Raw genomic sequence first — 18,320 nt, 5'->3', positions numbered from 1 at the left:
CCCTTGACACAATTTAATGAAATTTCACACAAGTATAGTACCAACAGTGGGGGCAGGGGCATGTTAGGTTCTTTCAAAAAAAAAAATTTGCAGATTTAAAGGGGGATTTTTGTTTTTTTTTTACTATATTATAATGACAAAATCTTGTGCGCCCACTCCCCCATCCCCTTGAACAATTTAATGAAACTTCACACAATTTGTCGTAAAAACAGTAGTTGTGATGGGGCTGTTAGGTTTTTTTCAAAAAAAAATTTGCAGGTTAGGGGACTTTGTTTTTTTGTTACTATCTTTACTTAGCCCAAAATCTTGTGCGCCCTATCTTCCTCATCCCCTTGACACTTTTTAATAACTTCAACAAGTGATCATGTTGCAGGGGGCATGTTAGGTTTTTTCAGCGACAAAAATTGCAGAGTTAGGGGACTTTGTTTTTGTTAACAAAATTGTCATCAGTTGCATAGCAATTTTGTGCGTCCCTAATTCCCAAAACCCCTAAAAAATTTTTAATAAATTCACACAAGTGATCAGTCCAACCCCTATTTGTGCTGCTGATGTTACATTCTTTTAGTTAATATTCTGCATAGTTATGGATTTGTTTTTTGTTACTAACTGATACTACGTCTATATACATACAGTCCCCATTTATCAACTTGTGGGGGAAAATTGCATGTACTGTGTCAGTGCTGCGGGGGTTTTCATTCATCACCGTGTGTAGTCTAGTTTATAAAAGTAAAGTCAAATAAAACTTTCCCTTGCATGAAGCGCAAATAGGAACAGAGAACAAAAAAAAGGAGCAAAAACATTCATTTTTTGGGGTGGGAGGGAGGGGAGATGCTAAATTTTGAGGGGGGGGGAGTGGGGGGGAAATCGAGTAATCTATTCGCAGAAACCTTGATTTCCCCAGTCAGCACCCTTCAAGGGAAATTTATTTTTAAGGGCCTTTTTCTTTGGGTGTGTAAACATTCTTTGCAGCCTTAAATTACTTTTTACGGTATACGGATCTATCGGGGGGAACGGAATTCTGTTCGCGAGAACAATCTTGGGTGGGACTATAACGTTCAAATACACGCATGTCTTTTGGGAAAAACATTGGCTTACTGCTATCAGGTAACGTTAAAATCAAAAAAAAAATACAAAACAACCCAAAGGGGAAAAGGGTTTTTAAACTGGGAAAACGTCTCTTTTTAAAAGATGACTTCAAAAAAAATAAAAGGGTAATAAGGAAACAGCTAGATTAAACAACAGGCAAATCCCAAAAACTCTTTGGGAAATTATAAGGGAAAATTGGGGAAGTAACTATAAAATACCTAAAAGTAAAAAAAAAAAAAAAAAAAAGGAAAAAAAAATTACAGTTAAAATACAAGCATAGAAAAAAAATTTTCCATGAAAAAAAATATTGATAACCTAACAGAGGAATTGATAAGTATACAACAGAATTTAAAAAGAATTAAATGAGAAAAAAGATAAAGGAAAAAATTTTGAGGGCAAAAGCTCGCAAGTTTTATAATGACAAAAATAGTAAAGTTTTTCTCAAATTAGAAAAACAAAAATATGAGAAAAAACTATGAAACAGATACATGTAAAAGGAACTATTTAAAATGATCGCAAAATTTTTAAAAAGCAAAAAAGTTTTTTATCAAAATCTATAAAAAAAAAGAGCAAAAAACAACACAATTTAATTTTTTGGATCCCCAAAAAAAACACCCTAAGGAAATAGAAAAAAAACAAAAAAATGAAGAATTAACAGAACATGAATTTAGCATTTCCTTGAGATAATGAAAAACAATAAAGTCCAGGATCTGATGGGGGAACAAAACGATTTTACAAAAATTTTGGAATGATTTTAAAAAAAACATTATATAAAAACCGTTAATTTTTCCTTTGAAACTAACTCTTTAACAGAGCTGCAAAAACAAAGTATAATAAAGCTTTTCCGAAACCAAACAGGATAAAATAATTTAAACCGACCCCCTTTTGCCGCGAATACAGATTATAAAATAAAGCTAAAGAATGCTAATAAAAAAAGAAGTTTTTCCATCGATAACCAAGCAATCGGCTTTATGAAAGGGCGACCATAGGAGACAACATTGGTTTTTTTGAAATTTTGAACAAAGGAAAATTCAGAACAGGAAGCAGTCTTTTTTTCCTTGATTTCGAGAAGGCCCTTTTACAGCCTTTAAACAAAATTCCATGTTTCAAAAAAATTGAAATTTTTCAATTTTGGTAATTACATAACAAAAAGGATAAAAAGTTTTTACAAAAAGCAAAAAGTTGCATATAAAAAAAGGTCATTGTCAGAATTTTTTGAAGTCGAAAGGGGTGTCGCAAGGTTTCCCTTTCCCCCTTTCTTGTTTTTTATTTGTTAGATTATTTTCAAATGTATTCTAAAAAAACAATATGTAAAAGGAAAAATATCAATGATATTTAAGTTAAAAAAGTGTTATTTGTGACGATCCCCTTTTTTAACTGATGGATCAAAAAGTCTTTTGAAACGTTAAAAGATATTAGACAATTTTAGAATAAATTTTCCGGGCCCAAAACTAAATGGGAAAAAAAGGTCAGTATTAAAAAATGGTTCAAAACTTATAAAATTTTAAAAATGTAAAATAAAAAAATTTAGATGGCTCAGATTTGCGATCTCTAGGAATTACCTTTTACACGGGTTCAAAAAATCACAATTAAAAATTTAGAACAAAAATTGAAACCTTTTTGAACTGTCTCAAAAATGGGGATAGGGAAAAAGACGATTGGGAAAAGTCACAGTTATAAAAATTTTTTCTTACCAAAATTGATTTACTATTTATCTGTTTTCAAAAACCCCCCAAACAAACAAACAATTAGAAAAAAACATGTTTTTAATTCATTGGGATAAGAAAACCGGATAAAATTAAAAGGGGAAACAATAAAGAAAAACTATTGAAATGGAGGATAAAAAATAGATCTTTCCAAGTTTAATAAGCATTAAAGGCCCGTGGGTTAAAATTTACTGGAATAATAACAAAACAAAAATAAAATATTTTTCATAAAAAAAATAGAAAAAAAGGAGCAAATTGTTTTTGAATGTAATTTAAATGAAAGAGAAAAATTTTAAAAATATAAACAAATCCTTTTTTAAAAGGGTATCATTTCAGCGGTGGAAAATCGATATTCTGTCCCAATGCACAAAGTAAATAAAGGATAATAAAGGAAACAGGAAAATAAAAGTAAAAGATAAAACATTTTTCAAAAGAAAATGGTTCGACAAAGGTGGTTTATCTCAACATTTTATGATTTCCCAAAAAATCGTTCTTACATATGAAGACGTAAAAAAATTTTATAGTTTTGAACATGCTACCTCAAATAAGTCTTTAAAAAAAAGATACCCACAGAACTAAAACAAAAAATCAAGATAGAAAAATGTCCTTTTAAATTCCCCAAAAAAAAAAGCTATTTTGAAAAGGTTTTACGGACACAAAAAGGGGAAATAAATTCCCATGTGAAAAACAATAAAAAAAAAAAGACTGAAAAATAAAATAAAAAAATGGGGAATATTATTCAAAAACAAAATTTTAAGTGGAAATCAATATTTGAATATTTTACGCAAAGATAAAGTACATTTAAAAATTCCCGTATAAATTTTACACAGAATAAAAGGACAAATAAACTTCTACTAAAACAAGGTCTTATCGAATTAAAATTGTGGATTTTTTGTCAGATGCACTTAATCCTTGAACTCTTTTTTTGGGAATGCCCAAAAACAAACTTTTTGGAGAGATTTTTAGAAAATTTTTTTCAACAAATAACGTACATTTAGAAAAACCCTATGAGACAGTGGCTTTTTTTAAATTTCGGGAACCCGTTTACAAATAAAGCTAAAAATGGTATTATTTTAACAGCAAAATATTTTTTTATAAAAAAAAAAATAAAACTATGCCAATTTTGGAACATTTCTTAAAATTTCTTGAAGCAAAATTTGGAAAAGGAAAATTAATAGGCCCCAAAATGAAAAATAAATGAATATTCATAAAAGGAAAGGATTCCCCTCAAAAACTAAATTTAAAAAAAAAAATCCTCTAAACATACTTTTAGATTTGGGTATGGCAGTTGGGTAAAACGTTATTTTAAAAACACATATCTTGAATCACATATGTTAAAAAGGATTGGTAGTGTTGTTTTATTTGCGTGGGAGGTGTTTTGTATGAAAAATTTAGTTTGGAGGGGGGTGTGAGATTTATTGAATTTCAAGAAGTTTCCCGATGTCATTAAACAAATGATATTAGGCATCATATATAAAAAGAAAAACTAGAAGCAGATATGTATTCGATATTAAAACTGTTTGGGAAAAATTTTATATGTATTTGGAACGTTATAATTTTGTTGTTGATGTACATGAAGGGAAAACAATAAATTAATAATAAAAAAAAAAGTTAAAATCAGGTGACATTTTTATTCGTTAACAATTCTGTATTCGGAATTATCGTTCAAAATTCTTTTTCCTCGTACTGGCGCATTGCTTTCTCCCCACCCCGGGAAGACAATTGTAATATGTAAAAAACGGGCCGTGACATTATTTCCCTCGAAGGTAATTCTGTACGCGATGGCAAAATTCCCTTAATGTTTATGAAGTTAAAAATGGGAATCATGGAAACATTAAGTACACCCAAATTTCAAACCAGAGTGATAACGCTAAACCCACCCTCCATTTAATTTTTCCGTTGTGCAAATGGGGACGTATATATATATTTTTTTTGAGTATTAATTTTCTCCGCTATTTTCCCGGTGTAAAAACGTAGCTTTAGTCGTGGAGGACCCCGGACTACGACCCAGGTTGTAAGTGTGAACGCCCCGCTCCAAACTAAAATATTAAAATTTTGGATAAAAGACCTGGTCTTAGTTTTTGCCCTGGATGAAGCTCTGAATTGCACATCATCTACTAGTTCGGAGGGTTTTACAATATTTAAAACAATTGGTTGAGCCTTTTTCATGCGAAATGTCCCAAATTTAGCATATCTGTATTTTCATTAAAAACTAAAAACGGTGTGATGGTTGCCCCAAAGGGCAAACCCGTGTCAAATAATTAAACCCTTTAAATACGCAAACACCAACCCGTAGGTAACCAGTGTCAACTACACATAAGTTGATAACGCACACTACCCGCAGGTAAAACCCCCGGAAATCAAATAAGCTTAGATTACGCACACTACCCAGGAACCATGAAACCTACATAAGCTTAGTTACGCCATACCAGCAGGTAACCTGACAAAACCCCTCATAAAAATTTTAAATTTTTAATTCCTGGGTCCTTTTAACTAACGTAAGCTTACTACGCACACTCTTTTCCGGGATAGATGCTGGTTTTTTGAAAGATTCTTGCTGTGTTTTTTTACTTATGGAGCTTACAGTATCATTTTGGAAAAATGAACTTGAGAGTTTGATATAAAAATGTTTGTACTAATTGGGTTAACATTTTTAACGCATTGTAGGAACGTAACAATTACAAAAAAAAAGTGTTTGCATCTTTTGCCTATGTTGAAAGTCTTTAATTTTACATGCAAGACTATTGCTGGGAAAATTTTGCTTTGGAAAAAATTAATATCTAGACAAGAATTGCAAAATTTAAAGTTTTCTTTCCAGGGGGTATTTTTGGGGTACACCCAGCCCGGCCAGCCTTTTATCCCCTTCCCGGGAAATTCAAAAAAAGGATCCAGTTCGGTTCAAATTTTGTGTAAGAAGCACACTTGCATTTTAGCTGAAACTATTTTGATAGAAAATTTTTGTTTCATATACATTGTAAACGATCGAAGGTTGTTGTCGATGAATACATGTAACTGTAACAAAAATAATGTTAATGACTGTGTTTAAAAGATAACATATTTGTCCAATCAAATGTTCTTCAAAATAAACGTGCAATGTGAAGGCAAAAATTAAACAGACGAATTTAGTTGCATGATATAGCTCAGTGTTTATGAGTGTAAAAATTTTTATTTTTGCTCGTCTGTCCGAGAATATGTAGAGCATCCTACTCAACGGCGCGGCCTTTGGGTTAAGTTTTTTGTACCCCTCCACATTTTGACAAAAAACCCTTTTTAGCTTTCAAAAATTGTGTACCTCACCTTGTCCATTTTTTGGTAAGAGTACATAACCATCAAGGGTTTTGGGAATTTGGGCCCCTTTTTCTACAAATCTTTTTTAAATTTTTCGTACAGTTCTATTTTGGTGAATGTTTGAAAAGGTTTGAAACTTTTTTCACTGTTTGTTATAACATTTGATCTGTTACAAGATACATAACCGTTGTCATTTTGGCTGAATTAGACCCTTTTTTGGGTTTGAAATTGGGTTTAGTTTTTTACAAACCCCCTTTTGTCATAAAATTTTGGGTTGGCTTTGAAACTTTGAAACTTTCTTATCATCATGTTTTCCCTCTGTAGGCAAAAGGGACATACTCTGTCAATATTTTGGTTTAAATTTTGACTCTTTTTTGGGTTGCCCAAATTTGAGCTTGTTTTCGTACAATCAGCGCTTTGTAAAACATTTTACATGTTCTTTGAGACTTTGAACCCCTTTTTTATCGTCATGATCTCCATCTGTAGGAAGAGTAAAAACTCTGTTAACTATTTTGGCGAATTATGGCCCTTTTGGACGGAAATCAGTTAAATCTTTTATACAAATCTTATTTTGCCTAACCTTTTGTCATTGGCTTTGAAAAATTTGACCACAGTTTACCATATAGTTACATAATTACGATGCATAACTCGGCAAGGACTTTAGCTCAGTTATTCCCTTTTTTGACATAGAAATTTGTTAGGTTTGGCATACCATTCTATATTTGCTAAACGTTTTAAATTTTTGTTTTGGGAAATTTGAACATTGCGTCCCTGGCACCATTGCATTAGGGAAACAAATAAGGTACATTATTTGTCTTATCTATTTTTTAAATCACCGAGCATTGCTCAGGTGAGTTTTTTTTGATCGTCGATGTCCGGCGTCCGTCGCGTTGTTGTCGTCGTCTGTTGTCCGTCAACATTTAGCTTTTGTACGATAAGGTTATTTTTTAAATGATCTTCATGGAAATTTTTTCAAAGATAACTTGATAAAATTAGGCCAAAAGAAAAGTTCATTGGGGTCAAAATAGGTCTAGGTTAAATAAAAAAAAAACCCGTGTATGCGAAAGCTGTATTTTTAACTGATCTTATGAAATTTTGTAGAATGAAAAACTTGATGAATTAGGGCGAATTTGAATATGGGCTTTTGGGTCAAAAATAGGGGCACTAGTTCAAATCAAAGAAAAAATTGTGTTGCGATGAAGCTGTATTTTTCATGTCTTATGAAATTTGGTTAAAAAAATTTCCTTGTAAAATTTAGGTCGAGTTTGAATATGGGTTACTGGGGGGCCAAAAAAAGGCCCTTTTGGTCAAATCAAAAAAAACCCGGTGTGCGATAGAGGCTGTATTTTTCAATTGATCTTCATGAAATTTAGTCAGAATGATTGCCTTGATCAAATCTAGGTTGATTTTGAATATGGGTCATTTAGAATCAAAAACTAGGTCATTAGGTCAAATCAAAGAAAAACCTTTTGTATGCGACAGAAACTGTATTTTTCAATTGATATTCATAAAATTTGGTCAGAATGATTGTCTTGATGAAATCTAGATTGAACTCGAATCTGGGGTCAAAACTAGGTCAGTCACGAGGTCAAATCAAAGAAAAAGCTTGTGTATGCAATAGAGGCTGTATTTTTCAATTGATCTTGATAAAATTAAGACAGAGTGATTGCCTTGATGTCATCTTGGGTCAAAAAGTAGGTCACTAGGTCAAATCAAAGAAAAACCTTGTGTTTGCGATAGAAGCTGTATTTTTCAATTGATCTTCATGAAATTGGGTCAGAATAACTGCCTTGATGAAATCTAGTTTGAGTTCGAATATGGGTCATCTGGAGTTAAAAAGTAGGTCACTAGGTCATATCAAAGAAAATACTTGTTTAAACTCAAGAGATCATATTTTGGATCCAATCCTAATGGAAATTTTCCAGAATATTTGTTTCCATGAAATCACTAGGTCAAGCATGTTTACACTGTTATGGTGTGTTTCTCAGGTGAGCGACCTAGGGCCATCTTGGCCCTCTTGTTTCTATTTTTGTCTGAAAATCTCTGGTAATGTTATGACCCTATACTTCCATCAATTTTTCGAATAAGTGAGCGAGCTATCAACAGACAGCTCTTGTTATGTAAAACAGTTAAGTAAAATAATACAGTATTTTACATATTATGCATTTTCAATGTTTTAGCCGTATAATACTAGTAGCGGTTATACGGCAATACAACAGGCGCTGGTCAATGAACGTGTAGCAAAGCTATTATGGTAATTTCTGTGACTGGTTTGTATCAGAGTATTGACTTTGTGAATCTATCTTGTTTGAAATGAAAGTTACCAAGGCAACCCACAGGCAAACATACATACAAATATTGATGTGGGTATTAATTTATGTAAATGAGCCGCACCATGACAAAACCAACATAGTGCATTTGCGACCAGCATGGATCCAGACCAGCCTGCACACCCTAACCCTAACCCTTACCCATCCGCGCAGTCTGGTCAGGATCCATTCTGTTTGCTTTCAAAGCCTATTGCAATTAGAGAGGCCGTTAGCGAACAGCATGGATCTTGACCAAACTGCGCGGATGCGCTGGCTGGTCTGGATCCATGCTGGTGGCAAATGCACTATGTTAGTTTTCTCATGGCGCGGCTCAAATCATGATCTTGTAGAAATCAAAATTACAATAACAATAGTCTTCTTACTGTTATTTCTATATGGTATTGACTTAAGAGATACAAATTTGCAAATTTGTATGAATAGATATCTTATACTGTATTTATTTTTGAAATGATTTTCATATCTCACCCAAGTTTAATCAATACATGCATAATACAATACTTTATGATACAAATTCCCCCTGAGCATTTTCGTAAAATGCAAACAAGATATTACTCTCTTAGTTACATGTTGTACATACATATAATACAGGATGCAAATTAGATATTATATATCAAGACAAGAACTGCTGGAACATTTATATCAATTTATACAATAAGAGAAACAGTTTACAACATTATATATAGTATATAAGTCAATTACTGTAATAACGGGGAAACTAGTTCTTTCCGTATGCCGGTATCACTAATTGTCTTAATTACTTTATACGTTAACGGGAAAGCATATTGCGCGCGAGGTTTCTCATAGACAAATCTACCTCTGATGGAAGATTTTGTAAATGATAACTTAATGATTTGTAGTGCAAATCAGCTGGGTCGTGTTTTCTGAATGAACAGGACGTGTGGCTTGTTCTCATGAGCTGCATGATATTCACCAATCTTTGTCACTGCCAGTTCTAAAAGCCAAAGTCAGATGAGTGATTTTCGGGACCAGAACCTCAGGGTTTCATTGCTCTCTTGTTCTTTTTATCTTTTCTTAACTGCAAATTGTAGCTTGTTTTCTAAACTCTCCGAGCCAAAGTTGCTTATTTACAGCTTAATATGCAGATAAAGCACAATCCATTGTACAGTCGCTATTTTTCGAAAACCTTGAAATATTATTTTGGTACGAATTATTCTTCATTTCAATGTCGGGTGTTCGCTTCACCATCTGCGGAATTATCAGAGATAACAACAACTAGAAAACATCTAAATGATAGCATAAAGATCTTTATGTAAGGGTACACTTGAGAGAATATATCATATACTTTAGATGGTGGTTGTGTTGTTTCTGTCATCTGTTTATTTAGGTAAATGTTCTCAGCTTATTTTCTGTTTATGAAATAATACATCTTTAATTCAAACATCCTTCTTGGCTCATACCCGAAGAAGTATAAGGTCAGAAAAAAATACTTGCATTTATACGACTTGAAAAGTGAATTATTATAAATTATTTATGATTATTTTAGTAATCGATTATTTCATGATTACTGCCAACTTTGTTAGCATTTATTTTCAGTAAACGTTTAGGGATACCAGACTGACCCTAAATCTAAATCTGAATCGTGACCCTAAATATATTTCGTTTTGCTGTTGCTGTTGGAAGAGACTTTTAGGAGTATGAATTTTTTTATGGTCATTTGTTTATGATGTTCTTTAAGACGGTCGCATAGCATTTAAGTTAAAATCATTAAGGGAGGCAGAATGTGATCAACCATTTAAAGCTTGGTGATAGCACTTGCTACTTCGTAAGGGCAACTCAGCTAAGTCGAATTTTAGACCATTTACCAAGCTATTTCATTAACCATACCAAATAGCATTTTGTAAACAGAAATTGTCTAATTTTTACCCGCTTAAGATTACTTATATTTCAAGAAATATCTTATTCAAGTAACTGGTCACAACCTCTTGAAATGGATTGTTACTGAGAATATTAGTAAAACATGATGATTAATTTATCAACTTTCAAAGAGTTCAAGTCAGAAACTAATGGGATAATTTCCGGACATTTTAGTTTCTTTCCCAACAAATCAATAAATGCTTTTAGCAAATCTTTATTTCTGGACTATTTTGTTTGAAAGGTAATATTTCCCTGCTTGTCTAAACTATTTCCGTTGAGAACAAAAAATGTGTTGAAAAATTCTTACTGAATTCTACTTGTATTTATTTGGAAAAAGTGGATCTTGATGAGGTTGTGAGTTTGATCTGAAAGTGATTCCATATCAGTTTCTCTTTCAGAAAACACGCTAGTTGTCTGCTAAGTTAACAAACGCATGTATGATTGAAACCTGTTACTGAAAGGAAATTAATAGAATGTCAATAACAATCTGACAAAGTTTTCATTTTCCTGTGTCATTTGACCTGAAGTTTACTTTTAAAATTATTAATATTCGATCACGCAAATTTAAAACTTTATGGAACAAACTTTTTCTATCTAAATATTGAATTTCCTAAGATATACTATCATATATTTCGAAGTAATTTTGTCCAGTTTTTTTTGTTTTGTCAGCCGCATGGGTAAATTGCCGAGTTTATTGTCGTTATATTGCATCAAATATTGCAGGAATTTGGTTGTGACATCACAAATCTGTGGAGACTATTAAAATTAGATCGAAATTCAAATTTGTTTTGTCAGACTCATTTTCCTATAAAAAGGAAAGAAAATGCCTTTATTTAAGCCTCGCTATTTTATGGCATACTTACAAAACGGTGTCTTTTAAAATTGTCTTTATACTCACCAGTTTAACGAAGAATTACAATAACATCATGAACTTGGCCGGATCGTATCATAGGACCTCCAATTTGGTCATTATCAATATTTAGTTTGTTTGTGTGTGTGTGTGTGTGTGGTTTTTTTTTGCATATCAAGTAAAATGACCATTTCATTTAAAGAGTAAATTGTGGTTATATAGTACCATTTTGATATAAATACATTAGACTGTTTAAGGTGCGTGGAAACCGAACGTCTGCACGTTAATATCACAATGACTTTCTATCTGCAATTATTACGTATATAAAAATACACTAATTTATTTGATCTATTACTGCATATATTTAAAAGTATATAAGCAATTAATTGCTCAAACGATAAACTTTGCACGTTTTCAATGGACAGCTTCTGGTCAGTTGCAAGTTGACATATGTAAAGTATTCTTTGGAACTTGCATGCATTAGTTGTATAAAATTTCATATAAGAAAACGTATTTGGACTATTTATCAGCTGCATTTTGAAAGCAGGAGTTATTTAATTTTAGCCCGCTTAAGATTTGTTTAAGTTGTATATTTCTAATGCTTACACTGCGCTTACTATATGAGCTCCTAGTGTAGAACATCGCGAAGGTCATGTATTCGCTCCCTGGCCGCGTAATATCAAGACGGAAAAATGTACTGGTAGCTTCCAAACTTGACACCATAGCACCAGCGAGGCAACTATAAAAGTTGGACATAGCGCTCACTGCTACCAAGTATGTACCGTCGTTTAAATGACTACAAAAGTTGGAAAAAGACGCCCAATCCGAATCATCACGCATATACATGGAAAGCTATAGATGACCCAAAACAATAACTCAAAACATATATCAGAGAAAGCTTAATATGATGAATAATGGAATACAAAAAACTTAATACACAATATCAAGATGTAATGAGTATGGTCTATTTTCAGCTCACCCGTACGACAATGTTTTATAAGCGCCAGAATCAGTCTGACTTACGTTAAACCTAAAGAGAACACTGGTATATTTTATAACGGTTTTTGTGTCAGAAAACACTCTAGTTGTCTCCTATGTTAACAAAATCATGTCTTTATTAACCTAATATTGAAAGGAAAATAATAGAATGCCACTGAAAAACAATCTGACAAAGTTTTCATTTCCGTGTATCCTTTGACTTGAATTTTATATATCATAGGACCTCGAATTTGGTCATTATCGATATTTAGTTTCTTTTTGCATATCAAGTAAAATAACCATTTCATTAAAGGAATAAATTGTGGCTATATAGTACCATTTTGATATAAAATAATTAGGCATTAGGCTGTTTAAGGTGTAGGAAACCGAACCGAACGTCTGCATCCGTACTTCAAATAGCTACATAACCGCAATGTATTTCTATGTGCAATTATTATGTATTTCTCTTTTACATTAATTTATTTGAACCCTTGTTGCATATATTTAAAGTAATAGATTGCTGAAGCAATAAATTTTGTTGTCAGCTACCTGCGGCTCTCGGGCTGGCAAACGCTCTAAATTCACAATGCATGTTTTCAATGGGCAGCTTCCGGTCAAATGCAAGTTGACATATGTAAATTATTCATTGAAACTAGCCATTTGGAGTATTCATTAGCTGAGGCTGATTAAAGAATATTTAGCAGAATCGTGTGCACAAGATGCATTTAACAGAGGGCGGTCGGCGTCCAAAGCATGTCCGCTCAAACAGTTTTCATTCGATCTTCACCAAACTTGTTGACAATGTTTGTGGGCATAATATCTCGGGCAAGTTTGATAACCACCCAAATTGCCCCAGGCACACTAGGATTATGGCCCTTGGTACTCGGACAAACTCCGAATTTAGCTTTGTCCGCACTCTACGTCAAACAGTTTTTATCCGATCTTCACCAAACTTGCTGACAATGTTTGTGGGCATAATATCTCGGCCATGTTTGTTAACCACCCAGATCACCCCAGACACTCTTGGATTTTGGCCCTTGAATTAGAATATTGTGACAGTCTGGCATTCTTGTTTACAAAATAATTTCAGACGAGTATCTTTTTATATCCTTTAGGTAATCAGCTGTGAAATATCAAGAATATCATATTACATATAAGCGCAGCACACATATTGCTGATTTCAAAGACGGTAGACCTATTACAGGCTTCCATTTTGATGACGTCATAACTCAATCGAGAGAGATACACGGGGAATTATGACGATAGGCATCATCCTATAAACTATGGAATCCTGGTGCGACATGTTTTTTGCTAATTGCTGTCTGCTTCGCTGTTTGTGTTTTGCTTTTTGCATTTTGCTGTTTTCGAAAGTTGTGTTTAAGATAAAGTCCCAGCTCCTGAAATTCAAGATCTGCCCGATTTTTTATCTTTAGAAACTGTTTTACATAAACGTTATTGTAAATATAGTAATATAGTTGTATATGCATTTTCTTTTGAAGATAAAAACGCAAACAATCTGACTGACGTATTCGATTTTAATAATGTAGCATATCCGTCAGACGGAAGCACAGTAAGCAAACACAAAAAGAAAAAAAAACATACACGCAAAATGCAAAAAGCAAAGAGCAAAACGCAACAAACAAAGAGCAAAACCCAAGAAACAAAGTGCAAAACGCAAAGAAACAAAGAGCAAAACGCAAGAAACAAAGAGCAAAACGCAAGAAACAAAGAGCAAAGCACAAAGAAACAAAGAGCAAAACGCAAGAAACATAAAGCAAAACACAAAGAAAAAAAGAGCAAAACGCAAAATGCAAATAGCAAAGAACAAAATGCAAGACACAAAGAGCAAAACGAAAGAAACAAAGAGCAAAACGCAAGAAACACAAAGAGCAAAACGCAAGAAACAAAGAGCAAAACACAAAGAAACAAAGAGCCAAACGCAAGAAACAAAGAGAAAATTGCAAGAAGCAAATAGCAAAACGCGAGAAACAAAGAGCAAAACGCAAGAAGCAAATTTCAAGAAACAAAGAGCAGCAAAATGCAAATAGCAAAGAGCAAAAGGCTAGAAACAAAGAGCAAAACACAAGAAACAAAGAGCAGAACGCAAGAAGCAAATAACAAAACGCAAGAAACAAAGAGCAAAACCCACGAAACAAAGTGCAAAACGCAAAGACACAAAGAGCAAAACGCAAGAAATAAAGAGCAAAACGAACGAAACAAAGAGCAAAACATAAAGAAACAAAGAATAAAACGCAAGAAGCAAATAGCAAAACGCAAGAAACAAACACAAAGAAACAAAGAGCCAAACGTAAAATGCAAATAGCAAAGAGCAAAACGCAAGAAACAAAGAGCAAAACGCAAGAAACAAAGTGCAAAACGCAAAGACATAAAGAGTAAAACGCAAGAAATAAAGAGCAAAACGCACGAAACAAAGAGCAAAACACAAAGAAGCAAAGAGCAAACCGCAAGAAACAAAAAGCAAAACGCCAGAAGCAAATAGCACAACGCAAGAAACAAAGAGCAAAACACAAAGAAACAAAGTGCAAAACGCAAGACACAAAGGCAAAACGCAAGAAGCAAATAGCAAAACGCAAGAAAGAAAGAGCAAAACGCAAAGAAAGAAAGAGCAAAACGACAGAAGCAAATAGCACAACGCAAGAAACAAAGAGCAAAACACAAAGAAACAGAGCAGAACACAAAAAGCAAATAGCAAAATGCAAGAAGCAAATAGTAAAAACATGTCGCACCGAGATTCCTAACAAAATCAAACAACAACGAAAAGGCAAACTGTCACAAAAGTAAGCCCGGCATTTGCAAGAGTGACAAAGACTATCTAGCTGGCTATCAAACTTCGCAAAGGTAATATGCAAATGAATTACTAGTCTGACAGTATAGGGCAAACGAAGAAGAAGAAAAATTTGCCAATAAGCATTCTGACTAAGTTTGGTGAAGGCTTTTAAAAGTAATTAAGTGGGCCATGTAAATTTTCGCAATTTTAAGTAATTCAATCGCCATAACTCAAAAGTGACTCTGAGTATCCGACTGGCTATCAAACTTGTCTGAGATATTATGTCCATAAATATCGTGACAAAATTTAGAGAACATTGGATAACAACTGCTCAAGTTAGGGAGCGGACACTGTCAGTTTGCACAATTTTTAGTAATTCAATAGCTCTAACTCCAGAGTCACTAGGACAATCCAGCTGATTATCGAAATTGGCCGAGACATTATGCGTATATTAAACATTGTGACCAAGTTAGTGGATATTGGATAGGAATTGCTCAAGTTAGAGAGCGGACAACTTTAGTGGACGCTGCCCGCCGCCGATGTTCCAATTTACGTCCCGTTTCATGGGCGTATAGAAACTAGATAGCAAAAGACATGTCACACATGACTTCCATAAAATACAATTGAGTTCACTGCTCCAGTTTAAGATCTCATTGATTTCATATTTCAAAAACCCTTGTAGATGTCTTTATAAATAGCTTTTAGTTGATGCGTACTAGTATGTCATAGATTTTAAAAATGAAATCGCAATAGAGCAAAGGCGTATAGCAAATGGCAAAAAGGAAAACGCAAAACGCAAAAAGCAAATAACGAAACGCAAATAGCAAAAAGCATGTCGCAACGGAATTCCATAGTAAACTGGTATAAACACTAATTTTCGCGCTTCTTGTTCGGCATACGCTATGGGATAAATTAAGATATCACAGAATTTCTGGAGTCAGTTTTTGAAAATTATTTTGGTCCATTTGTCTATCCCGCTTCCTTTTACGGGTTCAATAATCTATGAAGTAACTTTGTTTGAAGATTATTTTTGTCTTTACCATTTCCGTTTGGAACTATAAACCAGTTTAAATATTTTATATCACAATTTTCTTTGATCTCCACTTTTAGTATCAATTAGAATAACGCAAATTTATGGATCGAAGAGTCTTAGATTGATCTCCGGGTGAGAATATGTTGTCCTTGGAGACTGATTTTTAATTTGTCCACTACGCCTTATTACTAGCAGAGAACAGATTAGTGCTGGTGAAGTATTTATTGTTAAACTCAAGACAAACTAACATTAGGGTCAAAAACCTATGCAAGATCAAAATAGCGGCTGATCAAATTTGTACTAAATAAATTAGTAGTAATTTCAGCACCCCTGTATGTATATATTGTGTTTTATAATGCTCATATACATCCAAATCAGTCATCAGTCAAATTAATTCAATTCAAAATCTTCATTTCCATGTAAATACTTATGCATTAACCAGACCCAAAACACAACAGCAGAATTAAGAAAGAACGGGGCTCACTCATGCACGATCCTGTCATTGAAGTCACATATTAGGTCAAATCAGAAATAAGTGTTGTATTACCTATACCATAGACGAATGTTCACTTTAATCCATCCTTATCCATTTTCGCGCATAAGCACTTGTGTTTCTGCAAATACATGTTTAGTGTTGGGCGCTACGCTTTCCTCTTTTGCTGTGTCTTCTGCAAAGTCATTTTTGGTTCATAAGGTTTTCTTTTTTATATAAATATATAAGAGCATTTCTCTGTTTTACATCCATTCTGTGTATTAGGGATTCACCTGGCGGGGAATACTTTTATTTATACTGTCCCGTCCTTTGGAACACAATAGGGGTAAGGATGAGGCTAGGTGCGCACCAGAAACCGGTTTAAGCTCCCCGGTTGTGTTTTTGCCACTGATCGTTCCAAAGCTGTGTTCCTTTATTCGTTCGTTTTGTGTGTTTGCTTTGTATGCTCGCGCGTGTGTGTGTATGTGTGTGTGCCCGCGCGTGTGTGTGTATGTGTGTGTGCCCGCACGTGTGTGTGTATGTGTGTATGTATTTCTGTTAGTCGTGTACACGTCCGCGTGCTGGTTGTTGGGATTTGGGGAGGCTGTGTATTTAGAACGTAGCATTCCCTGTTGGATATTTATCCTTGTTTATATCCAATAAAGATACAGTTCCTTCTTTTTATCTGAAAATTTTCTGTAGTTCAAAATGTTTTTTGTTTACTTTTTGACACAACAAGGGAAACATTTTCAGTAGAAAGAGTGTTTAAAAGCCACGAACTTTCAAACAATTAGATGATGGCAGACCTGGGCATGATAACATAGAAATGTAATCGATTATTTACAATTACATTGCCTTTTCAAATGTAATCAATTATATAATTATGATTACTCCTGTTTATAAATACTATCTATTACATTACAATTACTTTGTGATTACTCAGATTACTTGAAAGCTAGAAAAAATGTAAAACTCAAATATGTAGAACTTTTTATTGAAATTAATGAATAGGGAAGAAAAGTAATATCTTGATACACAACATACAGTTCAAAATATGAATTTAGTTCAGATCCATTTTACAAACCATGTCAAACGTGTCTTAGTCACAGTAACCTATACCTTTTGATTGCATTTGAACATGACTAGTCTTTTAAAGGTGCTATCAGACAGTAAACAGTTTTCTGGTTTAAACATTTATCCAGTTATTCTGAAAAACTAAACATGTGTGAACATAAACAGTTAAAACAGTTGCAAAACTGAAAACTAAAAGTTACTTTTAATGATATTGTAAGCTATATCCAAACACATTTTAATTGTGAAAACAACTTTTTATCTTTGGGTTATCACCAAATTAAAAAAAAAAATTGCCTTTAAACTATTCAGTCAAAATGCCTTAAAATATCTAGAAAAATTTATGAACCACTTCAGCCTGTTTTGTTTTTATATTTCAAAGCCGAAATGATTGATGTTGAGGCTTTGATGTGTTTTTTTCTCTAAAAATGGTAAAAATACACCACTCAGTATAAGAATAAGACGACGAGTTCGACACTACGGCAAAATGTAACAATGTTTGAAAATGTGGTGGGACAATGACTTAAAACAAACATTGAACTTCAAACAAGATTGTTTTCAGAACTCGGGAAATGTACGTTCGCAAATGTAGTGATATTCAACTGAACAATTATAGTTGTTCCACATGTAGCTGTGGTCTTTTCCATAGTACAAAGCACAGACTTCGTGATCATAGTTATAGCTAGGTTCTCCAGGACTCCAAAATGTGAATGACATCCAGACATATGTGCCATTCCTTTCCTTGTCTATCAGCCCGATCCAATATCCTGGAGAAAATTTATTCACTGTAGGTTATATTGCTGTCAGTTATATTCTTCTATACTAAATTTTGGTGGTTTCACA

General features: G+C 33.4%; 1 protein-coding gene across 1 annotated transcript in view; it reads left to right on the top strand.

Moving 5' to 3' along the window:
• Positions 1-14,231, top strand: part of LOC128549190 (uncharacterized) — a 30,661-nt gene extending 16,430 nt beyond the window's left edge. Inside the window, exon 8 of the mRNA XM_053525712.1 lies at positions 13,932-14,231. Coding sequence (XP_053381687.1) covers positions 13,932-14,231 — 300 coding nt within the window. The remainder of the gene's footprint in view (positions 1-13,931) is intronic.
• Positions 14,232-18,320: the final 4,089 nt, after the last annotated feature.

This window comes from Mercenaria mercenaria, chromosome 15 (assembly GCF_021730395.1).
Source record: "Mercenaria mercenaria strain notata chromosome 15, MADL_Memer_1, whole genome shotgun sequence".
NCBI lineage: Eukaryota > Metazoa > Mollusca > Bivalvia > Venerida > Veneridae > Mercenaria > Mercenaria mercenaria.
The sequence above is the reverse complement of the archived record's forward strand: the minus strand, read 5'-3'. Positions and strand labels throughout refer to the sequence as shown.